The sequence below is a fragment of the Bubalus bubalis genome, chromosome 8 (assembly GCF_019923935.1).
Source record: "Bubalus bubalis isolate 160015118507 breed Murrah chromosome 8, NDDB_SH_1, whole genome shotgun sequence".
NCBI lineage: Eukaryota > Metazoa > Chordata > Mammalia > Artiodactyla > Bovidae > Bubalus > Bubalus bubalis.
The window spans coordinates 111,497,855-111,520,689 of record NC_059164.1 but is presented as its reverse complement, the minus strand read 5'-3'; the positions used below and the strand labels follow the sequence as shown (position 1 = coordinate 111,520,689).

General features: G+C 45.0%; 1 protein-coding gene across 3 annotated transcripts in view; it reads right to left on the bottom strand.

Moving 5' to 3' along the window:
* Positions 1 to 22,835, bottom strand: part of CUL1 (cullin 1) — an 89,303-nt gene that overhangs the window by 52,808 nt on the left and 13,660 nt on the right. For all 3 annotated transcript variants that reach the window (XM_006070125.3, XM_025291742.2, XM_025291743.2), the window contains exon 2: positions 129 to 430. In XM_006070125.3, the coding sequence (XP_006070187.1) occupies positions 129 to 268 (140 nt within the window). In that variant the 5' untranslated portion in view covers positions 269 to 430. The remainder of the gene's footprint in view (positions 1 to 128; positions 431 to 22,835) is intronic.

Here is a 22,835-nt window from a genome sequence, read left to right as displayed (position 1 = left end):
CTTACTGATTCTATCATAGGATGAACTGCAGAGAGAACACGTGATGTAAAATTTCTCACGAGTCACGGGTCGGACCAGTAAAGGATCGAAATCCTACGCAAACGACCTCGGCTGACACGGGAGGATACGTGTAGAGTTCCATGTATCTGGACTTGGCCATGCTCTGTCTGGTGTACACTTGCTGGATGCCAGCTCTGAGGTCGTCCCAGATCTGGTCGAGGCCGATCTGCTTGAGTCCGTGGGGGTTCTGACTCCGGTTGGATGACATGGTGAGTAATATTCTGAAGTCGTCCAGTGCAGCAATCCTTAGTCAAGGTTCAGCTAATTCTCCATCAGATGAAAATATACAGTTATCATTCCAAATTTATTCACAGCGGCTCAGAAAGGATGTCCTTTGAATGGAGAGAATGAAATCTCATCGCAGGCAAACCTGAAGAAGAAATACAGGGAACTGATTAGTCCTCTCTCAACAAACATCCTGCCTCACGGGGTGGGGGGAGCGTGAGAGGCTGCTGCGCACACGCTGACGGTGACGCTGGGTCTGCAGGCCCGGCAGGCGCCTCTGCACGCTGAGCCGGAGATTACCTCACTTTCTATGTGACAACACACTCACAGTACATGGTCTGTGTAATATGCGTACATAGATGCTTAGTTCAAAATCATTATGCTTATTAGAGTGCGCGGAGAAGAGCTGGTAAAACTTATACACAAGCACAACTAACATGCTGTTTCACTGGTCTTCAAAAGGTCTACATTACTTGACCTACGTAACAGTTGGACTAACTCAAAGGAAAAAAGGCAAAGGAAATGTCCAGAAAGAGCAACACAAACAGCTAACAGAAAAAGCCAAATGTTCAAACTAGTTACCTGCGAATTAAAAATTAAAAAAAGTCACTTAGCATCTGGCAAAATACAAATGGTGGTGAGGCCGAAAGTGAGGGGGAATGGTCACTCCTTTTGGGGGGAGAGGAGGAGCAGTGCGCAGCTTGCGAGATCTTACTTTCTGCACCAGGGATTGACTCTGGAGAGAGCACCAAGTCCCACTGGCCTGCCAGTGAATCCCAGTCACTCCTTTTTTAGAAGGGAATTGGGCAAGAATTATCAACATTTAAAATGTACCCTGAACTTAGGGAGACCTGACTTTGAAGCTTAGCTCCACACCTACAGATATATGGTCATGGGCAAGTTACTTCTCACTGCTCTAAGCCTCAATTTCCTAGCCAGCAAAATAGGGGCAGGTCTATTTAACACACAGTAAACACTTGACAAGGGGTGAAGTGAAGTGAAAGTCGCTCAGTCGTGTCTGACTCTTTGCAACCCCATGGACTATACAGTCCATGGAATTCTCCAGGCCAGAATACTGGAGTGGGTAGCCTTTCCCTTCTCCAGGGGATCTTCCCAACCCAGGGATCAAACCCAGGTCTCCCGCATTGTAGGCAGATTCTTTACCAAATGAGCCACCAGGGAAGCCCAAGCATACTGGAGTGAGTAGCCTATCCCTTCTCCAGTGGATCTTCCCGACCCAGGAATTGAACCGGGGTCTCCTGCATTGCAGGTGGATTTTTTAGCAACTGAGCTATCAGGGTTGACAAGTGGTAATGGCTATTATCTCTAAGTGTATGAAGCAACTGCAAAATACAATTTATAATGCCTCAGGATTATGAATCCACAGATAAAGAACATTAGCTATCCAATATTGTGTTGTCAGTACTTTCCAATATAAAACATTACAGACATACTTCGAGGATTGTCTATGTATATCACATCAAAATGTGGTGGTTTTTAAACAAGTATTTCTGGTGCGAAACTAGGAAACACCAAATTACTTCAATGGCTCCAAAAAATAAATGCTGGGAGGTACATGGTATCTGGAACACTAAGAATGGGTGTCACAGGCTGCAAGGGATTCAGTGCACCCTGCGCCTCAGTGGCTGCACGGAGCTCTCTGTGGGCTAAGGCACCTTTAAGAACAGTGGGAGCCACACAAGTGGACTGCGCCTGAACTTCTGAAGCCTAAATCAACTCTGATACCTAGAACCTAAGCTATGGGGCTTAATATTTTATGAAACCACAACACCATTCCTAATCTTAAAAACACTTCATGTCATACATTCAAATAGGTACGTCCAAAAGTGAAACATAAAAATGTCTAACACAAGAATGAATCCTCTTAGTTTTAAGAAACTAACACCTCAGCAACCACTTTGCAAATGTTTTCTGACTTCGATCTGCCTTTTCTTGACCTTGCATGGTACATGCCACCACCCCACTTGAGAGGAACTGGGGTGTTCTGGATTGGTAGTGAGACTGAAGGGGGCAGGGCACACAACCTTTAAAATAATGACACAGCCCAAGGACACGACACAAACTGCTTAGAAGCAACCAGGTCCAAGATGGCGGGCAGCTGACCTCCACTAGACCTTGGGTCTCGGGGCACACTTGCTGCAACACCTCAGCACGCTACGTGACACACCCACGGGCACCAGAACGGTTCCAAGGATGGCCATAAAAGGTCAAAAAGTGGGTGGTGGCCCACTTTCTGGAAATCCTCATCCCTTCCCCAAAACAGCTGAATTTCTCCTCCCACTGGGTCTTGGTGTGCACAAGATGTCACATGCTAGCTAGCAAGGTTAAGTTTTGCCAAGAGAATACACTGGTCTTATCAAACACCCTCTTCCAAAAACACAAAAGACAACTTTACACATGGACATCACCAGATGATTAACACCGATATCAGACTGGTTATATACTTTGCAGCTGAAGATGGAGAAGCTCTATACAGTCAGCAAAAATAAGACCAGGAGCTGACTGTGGCTCAGATCATGAACTCATTATTGCAAAATTCAGACTTAGATTGAAGAAAGTAGGGAAAACCACTAGACCATTCAGGTATGATCTAAATCAAATCCCTTATGATTATACAGTGGAAATGACAAAGAAATTCAAGGGATTAGATCTGATAGACAGAGTGCCTGAAGAACTATGGACGGAGGTTTGTGACACTGTACAGGAAGCAGTGATCAAGAGCATCCCCAAGAAAAAGAAAAGCAAAAATGCAAAATGGTTGTCTGAGGAGGCCTTACAAACAGCTGAGAAAAGAAGAGAAAGGCCAATGACAAAAGGAAAGACCTACCCATCTGAATGCAGAGTTCCAAAGAATAGCAAGGAGAGGTAAGAAAGCCTTAAGTGAACAATGCAAAGAAATAGAGGAAAACAATAGAATGGGAAAGACTAGAGATCTTGTCAAGAAAATCAGAGCTACCAAGGGAGCATTTCATACAAAGATGGGCACAATAAAGGACAGAAATGGTATGGACCTGAGAGAAGCAGATGATATTAGGAAGAGATGGCAAGAATACACAGAAGAGTAGACTCCTCTGGTGGTTCAGTAGCTAAGACTCTGAGCTCTGAATGCAGGGGGCCTAGGTTCAATCCCTGGCCAGGGAACTAGATCCCACATGCCGCAACTAGAACCCAGAGCAGCCAAATAAAAAAAAAAAAAAAAAAAAAGAATACACAGAAGAATTGCACAAAAATGGTCTTAATGACCCAGATAACCACAATGGTGTGATCACTCACCTAGAGCCAGACATCCTGGAGTGTGAAGTCAAGTGGCCCTCAGGAAGTATTACTACAAATAAAGCTAGTGGAGTTAATGGAATTTCAGCTGAGCTATTTCAAATCCTAAAAGATGATGCTGTTAAAAGTGTTGCACTCAATATGCCAGCAAAAGGTCAGTTTTCATTTCAATCCCAAAGAAGGGCAGTGCCAAAGAATGTTCAAACTACCACACAATTGCACTCATTTCACATGCTAGCAAGGTAATACTCAAAATCCTTCAAAGTAGGCTTCAACAGTATGTGAACCAAGAACTTCCAGATGTACAAGCTAGATTTTGAAAAGGCAGAGGAATCAGAGATCAAATTGCCAACATTCACTGGACCATAGAAAAAGCAAGGAAAGTCCAGAAAAACATTTACTTCACTGACTACACTAAAGCCTTTGACTGTGTGGATCACAACAAACTGTGGAAAATTCTTCAAGAGATGGGGATACCAGACCACCTTACCTGCCTCCTGAGAAACCTGTATGCAGGTCAAGAAGCAACACTTAGAACTGGACATGGAACAACGGACTGGTTCAAAATTGGGAAAGAAAGGAGTACATCAAGGCTGTCTACTGTCACCCTGCTTATTTAACTTATGTGCAGAGTACATCATGAGAAACGCTGGGCTGGATGAAGCTCAAGCTGGAATCAAGATTGCTGGGAGAAATATCAAGAACCTCAGATATGCAGATGACACCACTCTTATGGCAGAAAGTGAAGAGGAACTCAAAAGCCTATTGATGAAAGTGAAAGAGGAGAGTGAAAAAGCTGGCTTAAAACTCAACTTTCAGAAAACTAAGATCATGGCATCTGGTCTCAACACTTCATGGCAAATAGACGAGGGGCAGGGGGCGGCGGCGGGAAACAACTGAAATAGTGACAGACTTTATTTTCTCGGGCTCCAAAATCACTGTGGACAGTGACTACAGCCATAAAATTAAAAGACACTTCTTGGAAGGAAAGCTATGACCAACCTAGATAGCATATTAAAAAGCAGAGACATTACGTTGCCAACAAAGGTCCCTGTAGTCAAAGCTATGGTTTTTCCAGTAGTCATGTATGGATGTGAGAGTTGGACCATAAGGAAAGCTGAGCACCAAAGAATTGATGCTTTTGAACTGTGGTGTTGGAGAAGACTCTTGAGAGTCCCCTGGACTGCAAGGAGATCCAACCAGTCAATCCTGAAGGAAATCAACCGTGAACGTACATTGGAAGGACTGATGTTAAAGCTCCAATACTTTGGCTACCTGATGTGAAGAGCTAACTCATTGGAAAAGACCCGGATACTGGAAAAGATTGAGGGTAGAGGAGAAAGGGGTGACAGAGCATGAGATGGTTGCATGGCATCACCGACTTAATGGACCTGAGTTTGAGCAAACTTTTGGAGGTAGTGAAGGACAGGGAAGCCTGGTGCGCTGCAGTCCATGGGGTTGCAAACAGCTGGACATGACTGAGAGACTCAACAAAAATAACAAGGCACTTATCATCCCACCTCACTTCCACCCCAGGGGCAAGGTTAATAAGGTACACCAAATAAAATGGTCAGTGATTTTATTTTTCCCCACACAACCTCATTGTCCCCATTCAACATCAGCACCCAAATGTGCTCGCTCTTTCTATTGTACATCTGATTCCAGTTATGAGTCTTACTGTATCAGAGTCACCGGTATTCCAAGATCAAACACAATCTCTCATGTTAAAATATCAAGTCTACTTTATTATACACATTTTCTGTCTAGTGCTACGCGTGGGAATCTGGTGCCACAGCCAAGTCTTGGCTCATGTGGTGAAAATTCAGCAAACTATCTTACTTCTGCTTTTAGGTGCTTTACTGTTTTCCCTTTCAAATGAGTCATCCCCGTTTTCTGGTTGTCCTCACTGAGTATCCAAAATCTACACAGTTCACAAAAATTCACATGCCATTACTGACTTAATTGAGAAGTTGAAAGAGGCTAACCTCATCTTCAATGGCACCCCACTCCAGTACTCTTGCCTGGAAAATCCCATGGATGGAGGAGCCTGGTGGGCTGCAGTCCATGGGGTCGCGAAGAGTCGGACATGACTGAGCAACTTCACTTTCACTTTTCACTCTCATGCATTGGAGAAGGAAATGGCAACCCACTCCAGTATTCTTGCCTGGAGAATCCCAGGGACAGGGGAGCCTGTTGGGCTGCCGTCTCTGGGGTCGCACAGTCGGACACAACTGAAGCGACTTAGCAGCAGCAGCAACCTCATCTTCTATTTTTAATAACCCCCAGAGAGTTTCCCATTTATAATATTTAACATTTATCACTTATCCTACAATAGAGAAAGCTAAAACTACATCTAAAAGGAAACATTAAAAGTAAGAACATCAGAGAAATATCTTAAAAATCAGGCCATGTGCTAACAGCAGCTGACCTGCTGGTCTCAGGCTGGGCTCTCTGGAGCAAATGCCTGGACAGAGTTTGGTGGTAAATGCTTCTTCGGGATGACATCTGTGAGGGGCAGGGGAGGATGCAGCCTGGGCAGAGAGGGGCTGAACCGTGAGGTGGCCCCCACCCAGGAGGCGTCCAGCGCTGCCTGGACTGGCACACAAGGCAGCACAGTCTGTGTTTCCGCTCCTGGGGGCTCAGTCCCCGCAAGTGCGCCGGGCGGGGAAGTCAGGGAGGACCTTAGAGCTGGAGGGCCTCTGGGAGTCCAGCCCCTCCCTGAAGGGGCACGTGGGTGGGGCCCGAATGGACAGGGGATGCTCTGGTGATGGAGTTCCCACCTTGGGGTGGGGGTGGGGAGCTGTGTTTGGATTTCATCTGCTTATGTATCCCTCCTGAATATTCATTGGAAGGACTGATGCTGAAGCTGAAACTCCAATACTTTGGCCACCTGATTCGAAGAACTGACTCATTTGAAAAGACCCTAATGCTGGGAAAGATTGAAGGCGGGAGGAGACGGGGATGACAGAGGATGAGATGGTTGGATGGCATCACCGACTCTATGGACATGAGTTTGAACAAACTCCAGGAGTTGGTGATGGACAGGGAAGCCTGGTGTGCTGCAGTCCATGGGGTCACAAAGAGTTGGGACACGAGTGAGCGAAGGAACTGAACTGTCTGGCTGCATCCCTCAATGTTTGATAGTGAACTGTTTGGAATAATAAATACAATAACATAGGTGCCCATAAAAGACTGGCTTATCTGTCAGTGTGGAATTTTCAGGAATAAAACCACTTTACAAACCACCTGCCCTCCATCCCATAACCAGGCCCTCAAGAACTATCAATAACCTCAGGCAGACCTCATGAAAAGTCAGAGGCTGAAACGGTTTTGGGGTAAGGGATATAAATACTTTCCTAATAATTCACATCCCACAGCCATGAAACTTAGGGATGTCCAAAAAGCCAGGAGATACTAAAAACAAAACTAAACCTAATATATACTTAGAAAGTCGGGCAAAAGCACTCTGTTACAGTAACTCCTTGGCATCACAGGGTTTCCGATCGCGGTCATGAATATCCAGGAGGAACGCTCAAGTTTTCAGACAGAGAAACTGCAGACTGGCTGCTTTCAGTGGATGCACAGGAAACCAAGGCACAAAACGCAACCAACCCAGGGCGGGAACCTACGGGCAGAGCCTTCTGTTCTGTCCCACCCCAGCCCCGGGCTCAGAAGCCCGGACCAGTCACAGCACTGCTCACGTCACCCTCCCCTCCCCCAACCAAGTAAGGTAAGGGAGCGGAACCCAGGAGTCAGAACAAAGATGTCTAAGAGGAGCAGGGAGGTTGGATCTTCAAGGACTTGCCTCATGAAAGAGACTTGCTCCAAAGGGATACGAAAGCCATCGGAATCAGTATTAAAACAAGTGTTTTAACACTTCAAACTGTCAGCTAATCAAACAGTCTATTTCTCAAGATTAATGGTGCGTAAGATTCTTTTGTTGAATACAGGCATGAACTAACCAAACGACCTCCAAGAATCCTAAAAACTATATTCTCTTTGATATTAGTAACTCAGAGTTTCATTAGTAAGGAAAGGGCTTTCTTAACAGAGCACGTATGACAGATGTCTGCAGGCACTAACTGGAACGTCAACTGAACAGATCATCCAGCCAATCTGGGGAAATGCTAGCTTTACTGAAGCTAAATATTTTGCTTGCTACAAGAGTTCAGAGGCCTTAATAAGTGAACGTGTCTTATGAATTCCTGTCAAAAAAACAGTATAAAACATCTCCCACTCAAACTGACTTGGCTAGAGCATATTTTCCCCTGAACACATCTCAGGGTTTGATTTTCAAGAAAACACTAATGTTTCAAGAAACAACACAACATTTTTTTAAAAAAGAAAAGGTAAATCTGTGCTGATCCCTACAGAGACCTAACTTTCTTGGGATCAACCACACATCGTTCTACAACTTTTTTCACTTAATAATGAGATAAACCTCACTCACTCAACGAAATACGCCTCACTGGTTTGGAAACATAAAATATTCCACTGTTCATCGCAGTAGCGTTCAACTCAAGAGCTTCCAGGTGCTGACTTTTTCACAGCTGTACTGGTGTAACAGGCAGTACAGATCCCATGGATTCCTCTCTGGTGATGTGAGTGCGTGTGATAAGCACTCACGTGTACCTACACGGTAAAGGGACCATGGAACCGTCTATGAGCACAGAACACAACAGGATGGAAAGATTGGCTTTTGGACCTGGGGAGGCTGAGGTGCTTGGGACCTGTCCTTGGAGGCTGGCCTGTGGAGGCTCATCTCTGAGCGGCACTCGAGAGTGGGAGCCACCATCAATCACAGAGACAGGCCCCACCTGAAGCCTGAGGAGCATTCAGAGACAGAGTAGATGGCGGGAAACCCACAGAGTTTGTACCCGCCAAGTTACAGCCAAAAACAAGACCTATGCTGGAGGCCAGAAAAGGGCATGGTTGTCTGGGCCTCACATAGTCGCTGCCATTTACTTCTTGTATGACCTTGGGTAAATCACATCTATGAGGGTCCTGGTTGAAAGTGGCAACACAGTGTGTGAGAAATGTGAGCTATTATTTTCATCATCGTGACAGTATCTGAAATGTAGCTTCTGACCTTAGTTCTATGTAAGACACTGGGGACCTGAGCAAGGAAGGTGTTACCATGGTTTTAACAGGAGAAATCAAACTGGAGTGGGTTAAGAGGGACAGCAACAGAGGTGAGATTAATCTCTAAAATACACAAACAGCTCATGCAGCTCAATATGAAAGAAACAAACAACCCAATGAAAAAATGAGTAGAAGACCTAAATAGACATTAGACTTTTCTCTAAAGAATACATACAGATGGTCAACAAATGCATGAAAAGATGCTCAACACATCACTATTTACTAGAGAAATGCAGAACAAAACTACACACCTGACACGGGTCAGAACAGCCGTCATCAAAAAATCTGCCAACAGTAAGTGCTGGAGACAAGGGCCCTGCCGCACTGCTGGTGGGAGTGTGAACTGGTACAGCGGCCGTGGGAACCAGCACCGGCGGCGCCTTCAAAACTAAAGCTAGGACTACCGTATGACCCAGCGATCCGTTCCCGGGGGCATACCTGGAGACAACCAACATTCAAAAACATATGTGAACCCCAACGTCCACTGCAGAACTATTTACAATATCCAGGACATGGAAGCACCCTAAATGTCCGTCAACAGAGGAATGGATAAAAAAGATGTGGTACATGTTACACAATGGAATATCACTCAGCCATAAAAAGGAGTGCAACAGTGCCATTTGCAGAGACATGGATAAACCTAGAGACTGCCATACAGAGTGAAGTTAGAAAAACTAATTTTATATAATATTGCTTATATGTGGAATACAGAGAAAAAAATAGTACAGATGAAGTTATTTGCAAAGCAGAGAGACACACAGATCTAGAGAATACTAAGTGACTGAGATGGGAAGGCAGGAGCGCGATGGGCCGAGGGATGGGGACTGACAGACACGACCATGCAGAAAAGAGAGCTAATGAGAGCCTGCTAAAGGCACAGGGGGCTCTCCTCAGCGCTCTGTGGTGACCTGAGCGGGAAGGAAGCCCCAGGAGAGGGGGTGTGTGTGTAGACGTATAACTGCGGGCACTGTGCCACACAGCAGAGACACAACACTGCAGAGCAACTACACACCCATCAAGACTTAAAAATAAACGCAGACTCTCCCTAGGCATTCCGGCCCTAAAGGCGTTAAGAGGCTGCCCGGGGACGCAGAGCAGGGAAAGCCCGCTGGGAAAGTCCTCACTGGGAGGGCGGGGGTCAGGGACTGCTGAAGGGCGGCGGCTGGGTGCTCAGGCCCGGACAACAGGGGCTGCATCCCCGGGAAGGGCGCTGGGCGTGGAGAGGGAGGCGCCGCCGCGGGGCAGCCAGGCAGGCAGCACCGGGCTGGGAGCCGGGGGAGCCGGGAGCCCGGAGCCCGGAGCCCGGAGCCCGGAGCCCGGAGCCCGTATCAGGGCGGAAGGCACCCAGAGCCGGCGCACCTTCCAGGGAGCCCGAGGAGGGACGTAGGGGTCCCGCAACAGCCACAGCGCGGCTTTCGGAGCCGCAGCCTCTGAGGAGCGAGGGGGCCCAAGACTGGAGAGGCGTCCGAGGAGTTTTCAGAAACAGGATTCCAGAAGGCTCCACGAAGAACTGAGGCGGGGAGAGGAGGGAGGGCGGGGGCTGGGAGCTGGGTGCCTGGGGACGCGGCGCGGCTGTGGGCGGGGCGGGGCGGGGCGTCAGCGATGGAGGGCACCGGGGGTTCCTCTGTGCTTTCAGGGGTGTTTCCACTTTACGCCGCCGGCCGGGGCCCCTGAACTGGAGATGGCCACGCGTTCCTCACCACGTCTCACCAGCCGGGCTGCCTGACTTCTCCGAATACCTTACTCCCCTGCCCGACCAGCCCTAAGCACAAAACAGACAGGAACATAAATTCAGACCTTAATGAACCTACATTTCTACTCTAGGGGAGGAGCCCACAAATTTTAAAGTAATAAAAGAATTGTGTCCCCTGCTCAGTTTCAACTCAAATATTAAAAAAAAAATCCAGATACCACTTTTGTCAATTAAGGTGGTCCTAGTAGCTGCCTCTGTTCCTGTAAATTAAGACCAAATACATTTAGCACATGCTTCTGCACAGGCCAATGTAGAACAGTGTTCAATAAACAAAGCAAAAATAATTCAGATCAGTTGTAACAGGAATACACGACACAGGGTTTTTCAGAAAGACCACAACTGTGTCCACAGTTAGGTGACTGCTTTTGAAAAATGTACAAAAAAATCAAAACAAAAGCATGGATTTAAGCTGTTACAGTATCTTTTAAAAATAGTCATTATTAGAGTTAATGAAAATATAGTTTAAATTCACTGTTAAAAAAAAAAACAAGACTAAATTTGGCTTTTCTAGTTTAAGAACATTTTAAATCTGATGAAAACTTGAAATGATCCTGAGTATTACTCAGTAAAATTACTTATTTTCTAACAATTGGTTAAAAGTATGCAGAGTCCCTGGCTTCTACCTGCAGTATGGCACCTAAGAAATGAAACATGGTAAAACAATGATTTACACTGAGGAGAACGTTTGCCTGTGCACACCAGGAAATACATGAAAGTTCACCAAAAAGAGAAGTCACATATTAAGCTGTCGGAAAGTCACACAGCACACCACACACAACCTTGTCAATTTTGGCCACTTCTTCCAACACGATGAATTTCAGAAAGAGTCCAGGGGGGAAGCGACAGGGGAATACATATGAAATGATACCATTTTATATTTAAGAGTGAAAACACACACAGAACACAGACGAGAAGGTCCGGGCTTCACTGATAGCCGGTAACGTTGGCTCAGAGCTGTGTAAAGCACCGGCCTCAGGGTTTACTGGCTCCTGTTTAAAAACAAATAAAACCCCCAAGCCTCACCAGATTAATACTCTTGTGGGTGAAATGATAGGATGGTTGGGATTTACCTTAAAAATATTGCAGGGGAAAAAAAAAACCCAACAACTAAATTCTTTGCATCAGGTGGCCAAAGTATTGGAGACTTCAGCATCAGTCCTTCCAATGAATATTCTGGACTGATTTCCTTTAGGATTGACTGGTTGGATATCCTTGCAGTCCAGGGGACTCTCAAGAGTCTTCATCAACACCACAGGTCGAAAGCATCAATTCTTTGGCGCTCAGATTTCTTTATGGTCCAACTCTCACATCCATACATGACTACTGGAAAAACCATAGCTTTGACTATATAGAGCTTTGTTTGCAAAGTCGGTCATAGCTTTTCTTCCGAGGAGCAAGTGTCTTTTAATTCCATGGCTGCAGTCACCATCCGCAGTGACTTTGGAGCCCAAGAAAATGAAGCCTGTCACTGTGTCCATTTTTTCCCCATCAAACTGCCATGAATGGAAGGGACTAGATGCCATGATCTTAGTTTTTTAAATGTTGACTTTTAAGCTAGATTTTTCACTCTCCTCTTTCACCTCCATCAAGAGGCTCTTTAGTTCCTCCTTGCTTTCTGCCATAAGGGTGGGGTCATCTGCATATGTGAGGTTATTGATACTTCTTTCGGCAATCCTGATTCCAGCTTTTTACACAACATATGTGGTAGAAAAAGAAAGAGAAGCAAAAGGATGGAGCCTGGCAGGGAGGTGGTCAAGTTCAGGACACGGATGTGGGAGGGGATGGGACCAAAACACAGTACCTTCTCACTTATATCCCTGGAAATACTGTGCCATTTGATCATGATCTGGTTGGTGCATACCAAGCAATCTCAGTGCCACTTAGAACTGAGACTGGTAAACTCACCACCTGAGAAATTCTTAAATTCCATTAATGATTTAAATGAACGCAACATCTGAACTGTGGTGTTGAGAAAACTCTTGAGAGTCCCTTGGACTGTACGGAGATCCAACCAAGTCAATCCTAAAGGAAATCAGTCCTGAATGTTCACTGGAAGGACTGATGCTGAAGCTGAAACTTCAATACTCTGGCCACCTGATACGAAGAACTGACTCACTGGAAAAGACCCTGATGCTGGGAAAGATTGAAGGCGGGAGAAGGGGACGACAGAGGATGAGATGGTTGGATGGCATTACCGACATGATGGACATGAGTTTGAGTAAACTCCAGGAGTTGGTGATGGACAGGGAAGCCTGGTGTGGTGCAGTCCATGGGGTCGCCGAGTCCGGACATGACTGAGCAACTAAACTGAACTGAACATCTGAAACCTGGGTTTGATGTGCATAGCTGGGATAAGGTAAGGTGGAGCCTTCAGGCTGTAAACTTTGCATAGTTCTGGGCAGGATTTTACTAGACTTCTACACTCTGATAATTCAGGAGTCAGACGAGCCATCGGCAGCACGTGGGTTGGTGCTCCCCTCCTCTACTGGTCCACTGGCTGTGGACCCTCTGTGTACCAGCCATGCCAATCTGCTCCTGACCCAACTCTCCCTCCTTCTCTCCTTTCCTGGACCTTCCAGAGGCCACAAGCTCATGTGAATGAAACGAAACACCTCCCTCTCCACCTTTCTTTACCTTGGTTAACAGAAGGCTTGGTCCAGTTCAAAATCCTGGAGGTGATGAAAGCACCCACTCCTAGCTGCAGACCCATCTCCATAAACATATACCATCCCTCCCTCCCCAAACCCTCCACCCTCACCTTAAATTAAGGGCCACTGCTTAGCCTCTTGACTGGCCCACATTCCAACTAAGCCTTCCTCTGTATCCCCCATCTTGATAAAGAGGTCAGCTCTGGTTTCTCCTGTTCTCACCCCTGATGTAAAGCCAGTTCCTTCCATCAACTCCCTCCTCCTCTCTTGAAATCACCCACCTCTCATGATACCCCCAGCAACTCATCAAGAGTCTGGCAGTCATTATTATCTCTCACCTGGGTCACTAACGTCGGTCTCTTCCCTGGTCTCGCCGTGTAAAGAAAGGACCCAGTATTCTCTGCAGGCCTCACTGCTAGACCCTGTGCCACTAGGAGTTGTAATACTTCCCTTTCACCGAATCCTTACAATAACCATATTCTCTGCATAGTACTATTTCCTACAAATGAGGACACTCAGGCGTGTGTGTGTGTGTGTGTGTGTGTGTGTGTGTGTGTGTGTATGCAGTTAGTCGTGTCCGACTCTTTGCAACCCCATGGACTGTAGCCCACCAGGCTCCTCTGTCCACGGGATTTTCCAGGCAAGAATACTGGAGCAGGTTGCCATTTCCCCCTCCAAGGGATCTTATTGACTCAGGGATCAAACCTGTGTCTCCTGCTTCGCAGGTGGATTCTTTTACCACTGAGCCACCAGGGAAGCCCCACCCAGGCTTGGAGATGTTCGATAATTTGCTCAAAACCACTCTGGTGACAAGTGGCAAGGATTCATACACAAATATTTGGATTCCAAAGCCGTGTTCTTTCCATCACTCACCCCTCCATGCTGTTTTCTTAGGAAGGCGGAGATTTCCTATCCCACTTCCTTAAGAAGTGTGCTGCTAGGATGTACTCTCTAATTTGAGATTACAACATGGCTTCACAGGAACCATGCAAAAACACAAATGAAAGCTTCAAGATGTCAGTGTGTGATGACGGGCCCAAAGGACTGCAAACCAATAGGTCAAGGAAGATCTGGCCAATTCATGAACTGGACATTTATTCATACTTATATCCCTATTTATCTGTATATTCACTTATTAGTATTTGAATATGAATTATTTAAATGTTTCACTTTTTAAATTAAAGTATTCTTAAAGATACTAGAACAAGGGTTAATATCTTGTAAACGTAGACCAACAATTTGTACGTTCAATTCTTAGGGTTCTATCTGTACATCACCAGGAAAGGCATTTACTACCTGACCTCCATTATTGAAATTTGTATACTTACTTATAAAATGTAAATGCGTATTATTCCATTTCTATATAGAACTAAGGGCTTAACTACAATAAAGTTCAAACAATTACAGTTGACAAAAGCATAAAAAATTCCAATTAATATCCTAATAGATGTCTTTCTAGGAACATTAGCTGAGTTTTGCCTCCACTTAAGTCATTCAAAACCATTAAATCTATGCTTAGAAAGAGAATCTAAATACACACACAGATGGGAAATGGGTTCTGCTTTTTCTCAATCACTTCAGAGTCAAGTTCCCAAGGCCTGAATCATAAGTGCTCAAACTGTCTTGTTTATGTCTTTACTCAAAGCTAGTAATTAAACATTTGGGCCATTTAAAGACTACGTTCAGTTAACACATACTTACCACTGTGCTAAGTCACTATAGTCGTGTCTGACTCTTTGTGACCCTATGGACTGTAGCCCACCAGGTTCCTCTATCCATGGTATTCTCCAAGCAAGAATACTGGAGTGTGTTGTTATGCCCTCCCCTCCAGGGGATCTTCCGGACCCAGGGAGCGAACCCCCACCTCCTGTGACTTCTGCATTGCAGGTGGATTCTTTACCTACCACATGACCCATCAATTCCACTATTAGGGATCTACCCCCCGCTAAAAAAGAAGATGTATTTCCATCCAAAGACCTGTACATGGATGTTCACAGTACACATTACATATAAAAGCCAAAAAGTGGAGCAACCCAAATGCCCACCAACAGGTGAATGGATAAGCAAGATATCCTTAGTCATACAAAAGAAAACACTAAGGCGATAAAAAATAAAGTACAGATACATGCCACAGCATGGATGAACCTTAAACACAGATGGGGAAACAGTGGAAACAGTGTCAGACTTTATTTTTCTGGGCTCCAAAATCACTGCAGATGGTGACTGCAGCCATGAAATTAAAAGACGCTTACTCCTTGGGAGGAAAGTTATGTCCAACCTAGATAGCATATTCAAAAGCAGAGACATTATTTTGCCAACAAAGGTTCGTCTAGTCAAGGCTATGGTTTCTCCTGTGGTCATGTATGGATGTGAGAGCTGGACTGTGAAGAAGGCTGAGCGCCAAAGAATTGATGCTTTTGAACTGTGATGTTGGAGAAGACTCTTGAGAGTTCCTTGGACTGCAAGGAGATCCAACCAGTTCATTCTGAAGGAGATCAGCCCTGGGATTTGGAAGGAATGATGTTAAAGCTGAAACTCCAATACTTTGGCCACCTCATGCGAAGAGTTGACTCATTGGAAAAGACTCTGATGCTGGGAGGGATTGGGGGCAAGAGGAGAAGGGGATGACAGAGGATGAGATGGCTGGATGGCATCACTGACTCGATGGACGTGAGTCTGGGTGAACTCCGGGAGCTGGTGATGGACAGGGAGGCCTGGCGTGCTGCGATTCATGGGGTCACAAAGAGTTGGACACGACTGAGCAACTGAACTGAACTGAACTGAAGTGAAAACCAGAAGAAAAAGACCACATGTTACATGATCCCATTTATCATGAAATGTACAGAACCGGTAAACTAGAGAGGCAGGAAGTGGACTCCTGCTTGATGGGGGCGGAGAGTTGGGGGAGCCAGTGGGGGGAGTGGGGAGTGACAGGAGGCAGGCCTCACCCCAAAGGGATGCTTTGGGGCAAAGGAAATGTTCTAAAACTGGACTGTGGTGATGGCTGCGCAACTCTAATTTTACTGAAAGTTACTGAATTATACATTTAAAACAAGTGAATGTCATGGTATGTGAATTATACCTCAATAAAACTGTTAAGGAAAAAAAGCTTTAAAGCATGCTAGCTACAAATTGCTCTGGATCAAATTCAGGTCACTTACAGCAAGGAATGGATCTTTACAAAATGACCAGGTTCTGGATATGCAGGAGCCTTAGTATGAAAAGCAGTATTACTGGGTGTTCCACTGGAAAGAAAGCTTTAAGAACTGCCATCTAATATGTTACCAATAGAGGGGCTCAAATTTTCCTGCAACATAAAATATTTAAAAGACAGCTGAAGTACCTGAAGAGCTGTCACTAGGCAGAGGCGTTTTATTGTCGGGAGGGTCTGGAAGAAGTCACTCCAGACTACAATGCCCAAGAAGGCTCTACGAAGTCTGTGCTTTGAACGCTTCTCAGGTGGGATCTGAGGGGTTTTGCCCGGGAAGAGCAGGAGGCAGAAAAGCAAAGGGCAGGAGGCTGAGTTTTGGCGGGCTCGGGCTAGAGGTTCGGAGAGAGGAGGGGGCGTCTGTAGTAAGAGGACACAAGGCCTTTATTCTGAGTGGGCAACAGAGTCCTGCAAGGTTCCGGAGCAGGGATGTGATGTTGGAAACATTCGGCCAATAGCCCCTTGGAGCTGGGATGAAAGGAGACCTCAGCACGGTGAAATTAACTTAAAGACACACGGAGCACGTGCAGCAGAAGGGGCGGCACCAGCGAAAACACCCAGGATAAGAGTCTTTCAGACTTGGACTTTCAGATCTCCAAAAACGCACCTCTGGATTCCGGAATCCGACAGACACTTCATGACAAAAGTCAAAACGACTGAACTGTTGCTGGTGGAGGTGTTCACTCTGCAGGCAGTAATCGGCTGTATCCGAAAACGCCGCCGGTGCATTGACCCATCCACCCAGCCATCTCACTTCTAGCAACCTATCCCCCAAGATAAAGTGGCCACAAATGACAAGAAGTTGTAAACTCAAGTTTAGTCACCACAGAAGACTGGAAATCAACCTGAAGCCCGCCCAGAGAGGCTGGGAGCACTGAATGAGGGCTGGTCCACACACACAGCATCCTTGTAACCTCGACTGAGCCTAGCTCACTCCCCCAGTTAGGAGCGTAGGCAGTGGACCACAGGGGTTCTGGGACCACCTCTGACTTTGCCACCAGGAAATCACAGATATTCTCCTTACTCCAGGACAGTTATTGCCAGTATCATTTCTGCTCATCAATCAATTGGTGATGCCATCCAACCATCTCATCCTCTGTCATCCCCTTCTCCCACCTGCTATCTTTCCCAGCATCAGGGTCTTTTCCAATGAGTCAGCTCTTCCCAGGTGGCCAAAGTATTGGAGTTTCAGCTTCAGCATCAGTCCTTCCAATGAATATTGAGGACTGATTTCCTTTAGGACTGACTGGTTGGATCTCCTTGCAGTACAAGGGACTTCTCAAGAGTCTTCTCCAACACCACAGTTCAAAAAGCAGCAATTCTTTGTTGCTCAGCTTTCTTTCCAAGGAGACAAATCCTTCCTGAGACTCCAAAACCACGGAGCACGACTAGTCAGACTCACTTAGAAGGGGAACACTTGGTTCCTTCGCTAATTCAATTCTCAATTGAAGTTAAAGATCCAAATGCCAGCTTCTCAGAGTTGTTAAATAAGACATCGTAAGTAAAAAGGCCTACTTCTATGGCTGGTACCTAGTAGGAACTCCCCAATTGATGATGATCTTCTTTCCTTCTTAAAAAATAACCATAGTAGGAGATGATCATTAAAAACCCATCTGACTCATCTGATCTTAGTCAGAAAAATGATTAAAACCCATTAAACGCAAGGACACTTTTGGTATGTTGAACATTTTTCGTGTAATATTTGCAAAGCCCTCCTGAAAAATAAAAGCAGAGCTAAAAAGTATAAAGTTCCTAGAAGATCACGTGGGAGAAACCCTAGATGAGCCTGGGTAAAGGTGTGGCCTTTTAGACACAACATCAAAGGCTGGGTCCACGAAAGAAATCACTGACCAGCTGCACTTCACTGAAATGAAAAACGTCTGCTCTGAGAAAGACACTGTCAAGAAAATGAGAAGACAAGCCACAGGCTGGGAGAGAACACTGGCAATAGACACATCTGAGAAACAAGTGTTAACCAAAATACACAAAAAATTCTTAGGACTCAGTAAGAAAAGCGTTTGATTAAAAAATGGGCCAAAGGCTTCACTAGAGGAGAAATACAGATGGTAAATAACCATGTGAGAAGCTGCCCCACATAATATCATCATCAGGAAAACGCAAATTAAAATAATGAGACACCCCTACACACCTACTGCATGCTCAGTCGCCTCAGTTGTGTCTGCCTCTTTGTGACCCCATGGACTACAGCCCGCCAGGCTCCTCTGCCCATGGGATTCTCTAGGCAAGAATGCTGGAGTGGGTGCCATTCCCCTCTCCAGGGGATCTTCCCGACCCAGGGATCCACCCTGAGTCCCTTATGTCTCCTGCATTGCAGGCGCGTTCTTTTTCACTAGTGCCACATGGGATGCCCACACACCTATCAGAATGGCCAAAATTTGGAACAATGACAAAAACCAAATGCTGGTGAGAGAGAAAAGCAGCAGGAACTCCTTCATTGCTGGTGGGAAAACAATATGGTGTGGCCACTTTAGAAGGCACCATGGGCTTCCGATAAAACTAAACACGCTCTGACCGTACATTTCAGCATTTAATTGTGCTATTTACCTAAAGGAGGTGAAAACTAATGTCCAATGAAAACCCTCACACAGATGTTTACAGTGCCTTTTTTCATAGTTGTCAAAACCTGTAAGCAAGCAAGATGTCCCTCAGGGGGTCAGCGGATAAATAAACAAACTACGGTCCCTCCAGACCACGGAATATTATTTAGCACTAAAAAGAAATGAGCCATCAAGCCATGAGAAGACACTGAGGACCCTTAAAGGCACATGACTAAGTGAAAGAAGCCATTCTGAGAAGGCTACATAGACTATATGTATTGTGTGACTCCAACTGTACAACATTCTGGAAAAGGCAAAACTAAGGAGACAGTAAGAAGTTGCCCAGGTGGCTCAGTGGTAAAGAATCTGCCCAAACACAGAAAAGGTGGGTTTGATCCCTGGGTCAGGAAGATCCCCTGGAAAAGGAAATGGTAGTCCAGTATTTATGCCTGGGAAATCCCATGGACAGAGGAGCCTGGTGGGCTGTAGTCCATGGGTTGGCAAAAATCAGACAGGACTGAGGGACTAAAGCACACATCACAGGAAGTTGTCAGTAGTTGCCAGGAACTTAGCGGAGGGGCAGGGAGATAAATATGCAAAGCACAGAGGATTTTTAGGGCGATGTATATTCTGTATGCTACTATAATGATGAATACATGTTATTATACACTTGTCCAAACTCATAAAACACACACCACCAAGAGTGAATCCTAATGTAAACTATGGACTTTGGGTGACTATGTGTTAATGTTGATTTGCTTGTAACAAATATACCACTCTGGTGGGGGGATGCTGAAAATGGGGGAGTCTGCATATGTGGGGGCAGGAGGGATACAGGAAATCTCTACACCTTCCTCTTAGTTTTGCTGGGAACCTACAACTGCTTTAAAAAAGAAACAAGTCTTAAAAAAAAAAAATCAAAAAAATGAAAGTAGAGGCTCACGTTTGATCTTTAGATTTTGCTCATAAAATAACTTGCATTTTATAACCTAGAAAACCTGAGTAAACAGAAAGCTAATGCTGAATATTAAATACTATATTTGCTCATTTTTCTTAATTGAAAATCAGTCCATTTTGCTAATGATTGCTATCTGAATAATGGATATGTTAATAAGTGGATTTTACATTTATACCTGTTACTGTAAAAATGGAAAATATATCAATAACTGAAGTTCTTCTTTGTAAACAAAATATCTCACCCAGAACCTTCAGATTTAATAAAAGTAATACTGATCATGGGCTCTGCTCTGTGGCTCAAAAGCAGGGGTCTAATTCACAGCTGAATCCTCGGCACCAAACACAGTGCCCTGGCACAGTGGAGGTGCTCCAGAAATACTGGGTGCATGGCGACTCCAGATATTCGCGGGACTCATCTAAATCCCTGATGATGCTTTAAAAAGCCTCCAAACCCGCCCAGCCCTTCACCATACAGAACTAGAGAGAGGCAGGCCAGAGCATGTTAATTACACATCACTTCATTTTCTACCAGCACAGTGACAGTGTTGGGAGAAACAGGGGTGAGGAGAGGCACACCATTTACATTATGTATAAAATTTAAGAGAAATTACTCAAATAGGCAATTAAAACTATAAAACTGATGGGATGGGAAGTGAAGAACTGAGCCCAGGACCCACCATTCTGGGGTAGGATGTGAGCAAGCGTACTTAAAGTTTCATGGCTTTGTTCTATGAGATCTACTTTCTAAAAACTAGCAGAAGCTTTGACATTACTAGGCCCTCAAACTTACACTAAATGAGGAAATACAGCTACCGTGTCCTTGAGATCACTGCCCTTTTAATTCTACAAATAAAGAAATACGCTAATTCAACTCAGTCCCCAGAACATACACACAATTTTATAACTATAAGGAATTTTGGATGTCATTAAGTATGGAATTTTGTCCTATGAACATCATAGGAATTAAGATACAATTTTTACTTTTGGTACTTGAATAATTAATAGGTCTTTTTAAATTCTAAAAATCCACACAAAAGCACTCAAAGCCTTAAGTATTGTTAAAGTTAAAGCTGATTCTTAATTCAGTCAGTATATTTACTCTTCCTACTCTAATGACTATGTGACCCAGTGGACTGACATAAGCATGACTGGCATCACTGCTTCAGGAAACCTGAAGATGACCGAACCACTTGATACTCAACAGGTACTATACAGACTGCAGCCCGGCGTGCTACAGTCCATGGGGTCAAAGAGTCGGACACAACTGAGCGACTGAACTGAACTGACTATACAGACTGACTTGTTTGTCCATGAAAACTAGTTTTAACTGTTAAGGACCAAGTTTCAGCTCTCCGTTTCAGCACAATGCTTTCACAGGCATATTAATTCAGTGATCTAGCTTGCTGCTTGCATGTATTTCATTTTCAAGCATTTTCATTCACTTTAAAACAAGGGGGAAAAATTATTACATTTGATAATGATTATGTACACCACGCACATTTTTCAAACTGAGGACTGCAATCCATTAATGTGTAGGCCATGAACCCAGCTTCAGTTCAGTTCAGTTCAGTTCAGTCGCACAGTTGTGTCCGACTCTTTGCGACCCCATGAATTGCAGCACGCCAGGCCTCCTTGTCCATCACCAACTCCCAGAGTTCACCCAAACTCACGTCCATCGAGTCAGTGATGCCATCCAGCCATCTCATCCTCTGTCGTCCCCTTCTCCTCCCACCCCCAGTCCCTCCCAGCATCAGAGTCTTCTCCAAGGAGTCAACTCTTCGCATGAGGTGGCCAAAGTACTGGAGTTTCAGCTTTAGCATCAGTCCTTCCAAAGAATACCCAGGACTGATCTCCTTTAGGATGGACTGGTTGGATCTCCTTGCAGTCCAAGGAAATCTCAAGAGTCTTCTCCAACATCACAGTTCAAAAGCATCACTTCTTCTGTGCTCAACTTTCTTTATAGTCCAACTCTCACATCCATACATGACCACTGGAAAAACCATAGCCTTGACTAGACGAACCTTTGTTGGCAAAGTTATGTCTCTGCTTATGAAACCAGCTTAGTCAATGGTAACTGGAACTTTTCAAAAAAGAGAAAAAAGAGCTCATAGAACATAACAAGGATTACTCAGAACATCTTTAATTCAGTTATGTCTGTGTATATATAGAGTTAACCTACAAAATGTATTTCTTACTATAGAAACAATTCAAAAGGCACATGGTGACAAGACTCTCTGAGAGAGTTAACACGGAAGTGCCCATGGATGTCTGAGGGGACATTTCTGGCTCTGTAACTTACAATCTATATGAGCTTGGGCAGATTCCTTAACTTATAATGCCTATAATGACCTGCAATGATGACACTACCATCTCACAAGGCTGTTGTAAGGCACAGATGAGTTATGCAAAGAAACTGTTAAGGGTACCAGACACAGTAAGCATCTGCTACTTTCCACGTTAACACTTCAATTTCAACACTGGAAAAGACCCTGATGCTGGGAAAGATTGAGAGTAGGAGGAGAAGCGGGTAACAGGATGAGACGGTTGGATGGCATCATCGACTCAATGGGCTTGAGTTTCAGCAAACTCGGGGAGACAGTGAAGGACAGGGAAGCCTGGTGTGCTGCAGTCTGTGGGGTCGCAAAGAGCTGGACATGACTTAGTGACTGAACAACAAAGGTTATCAGATGTCTTTGAAACCCCTAACACAGTATTTAAATAAACCAACAAAAAAATCAAGGGGAAATATCAAACTTAGAGTGCTTATTTTTTAAGTCAAAATGAAGTGATGTTGCCGGCAAACTGCACGATACTCTTGGACAACAGAACACCAGGGGTACCGCCCCAAATTCCCACCAAAGCGGACCCACCATCAGAAGACAGGGAGCCTTGAGTTCTGACTGACCCGGGGATCCAGCCAGAGGCAGCTGCTCAAAGTTCAGCTTTTCTTTGAAATCTCATTCATTCTTAAAATTCAGCTGGTTCTTTGA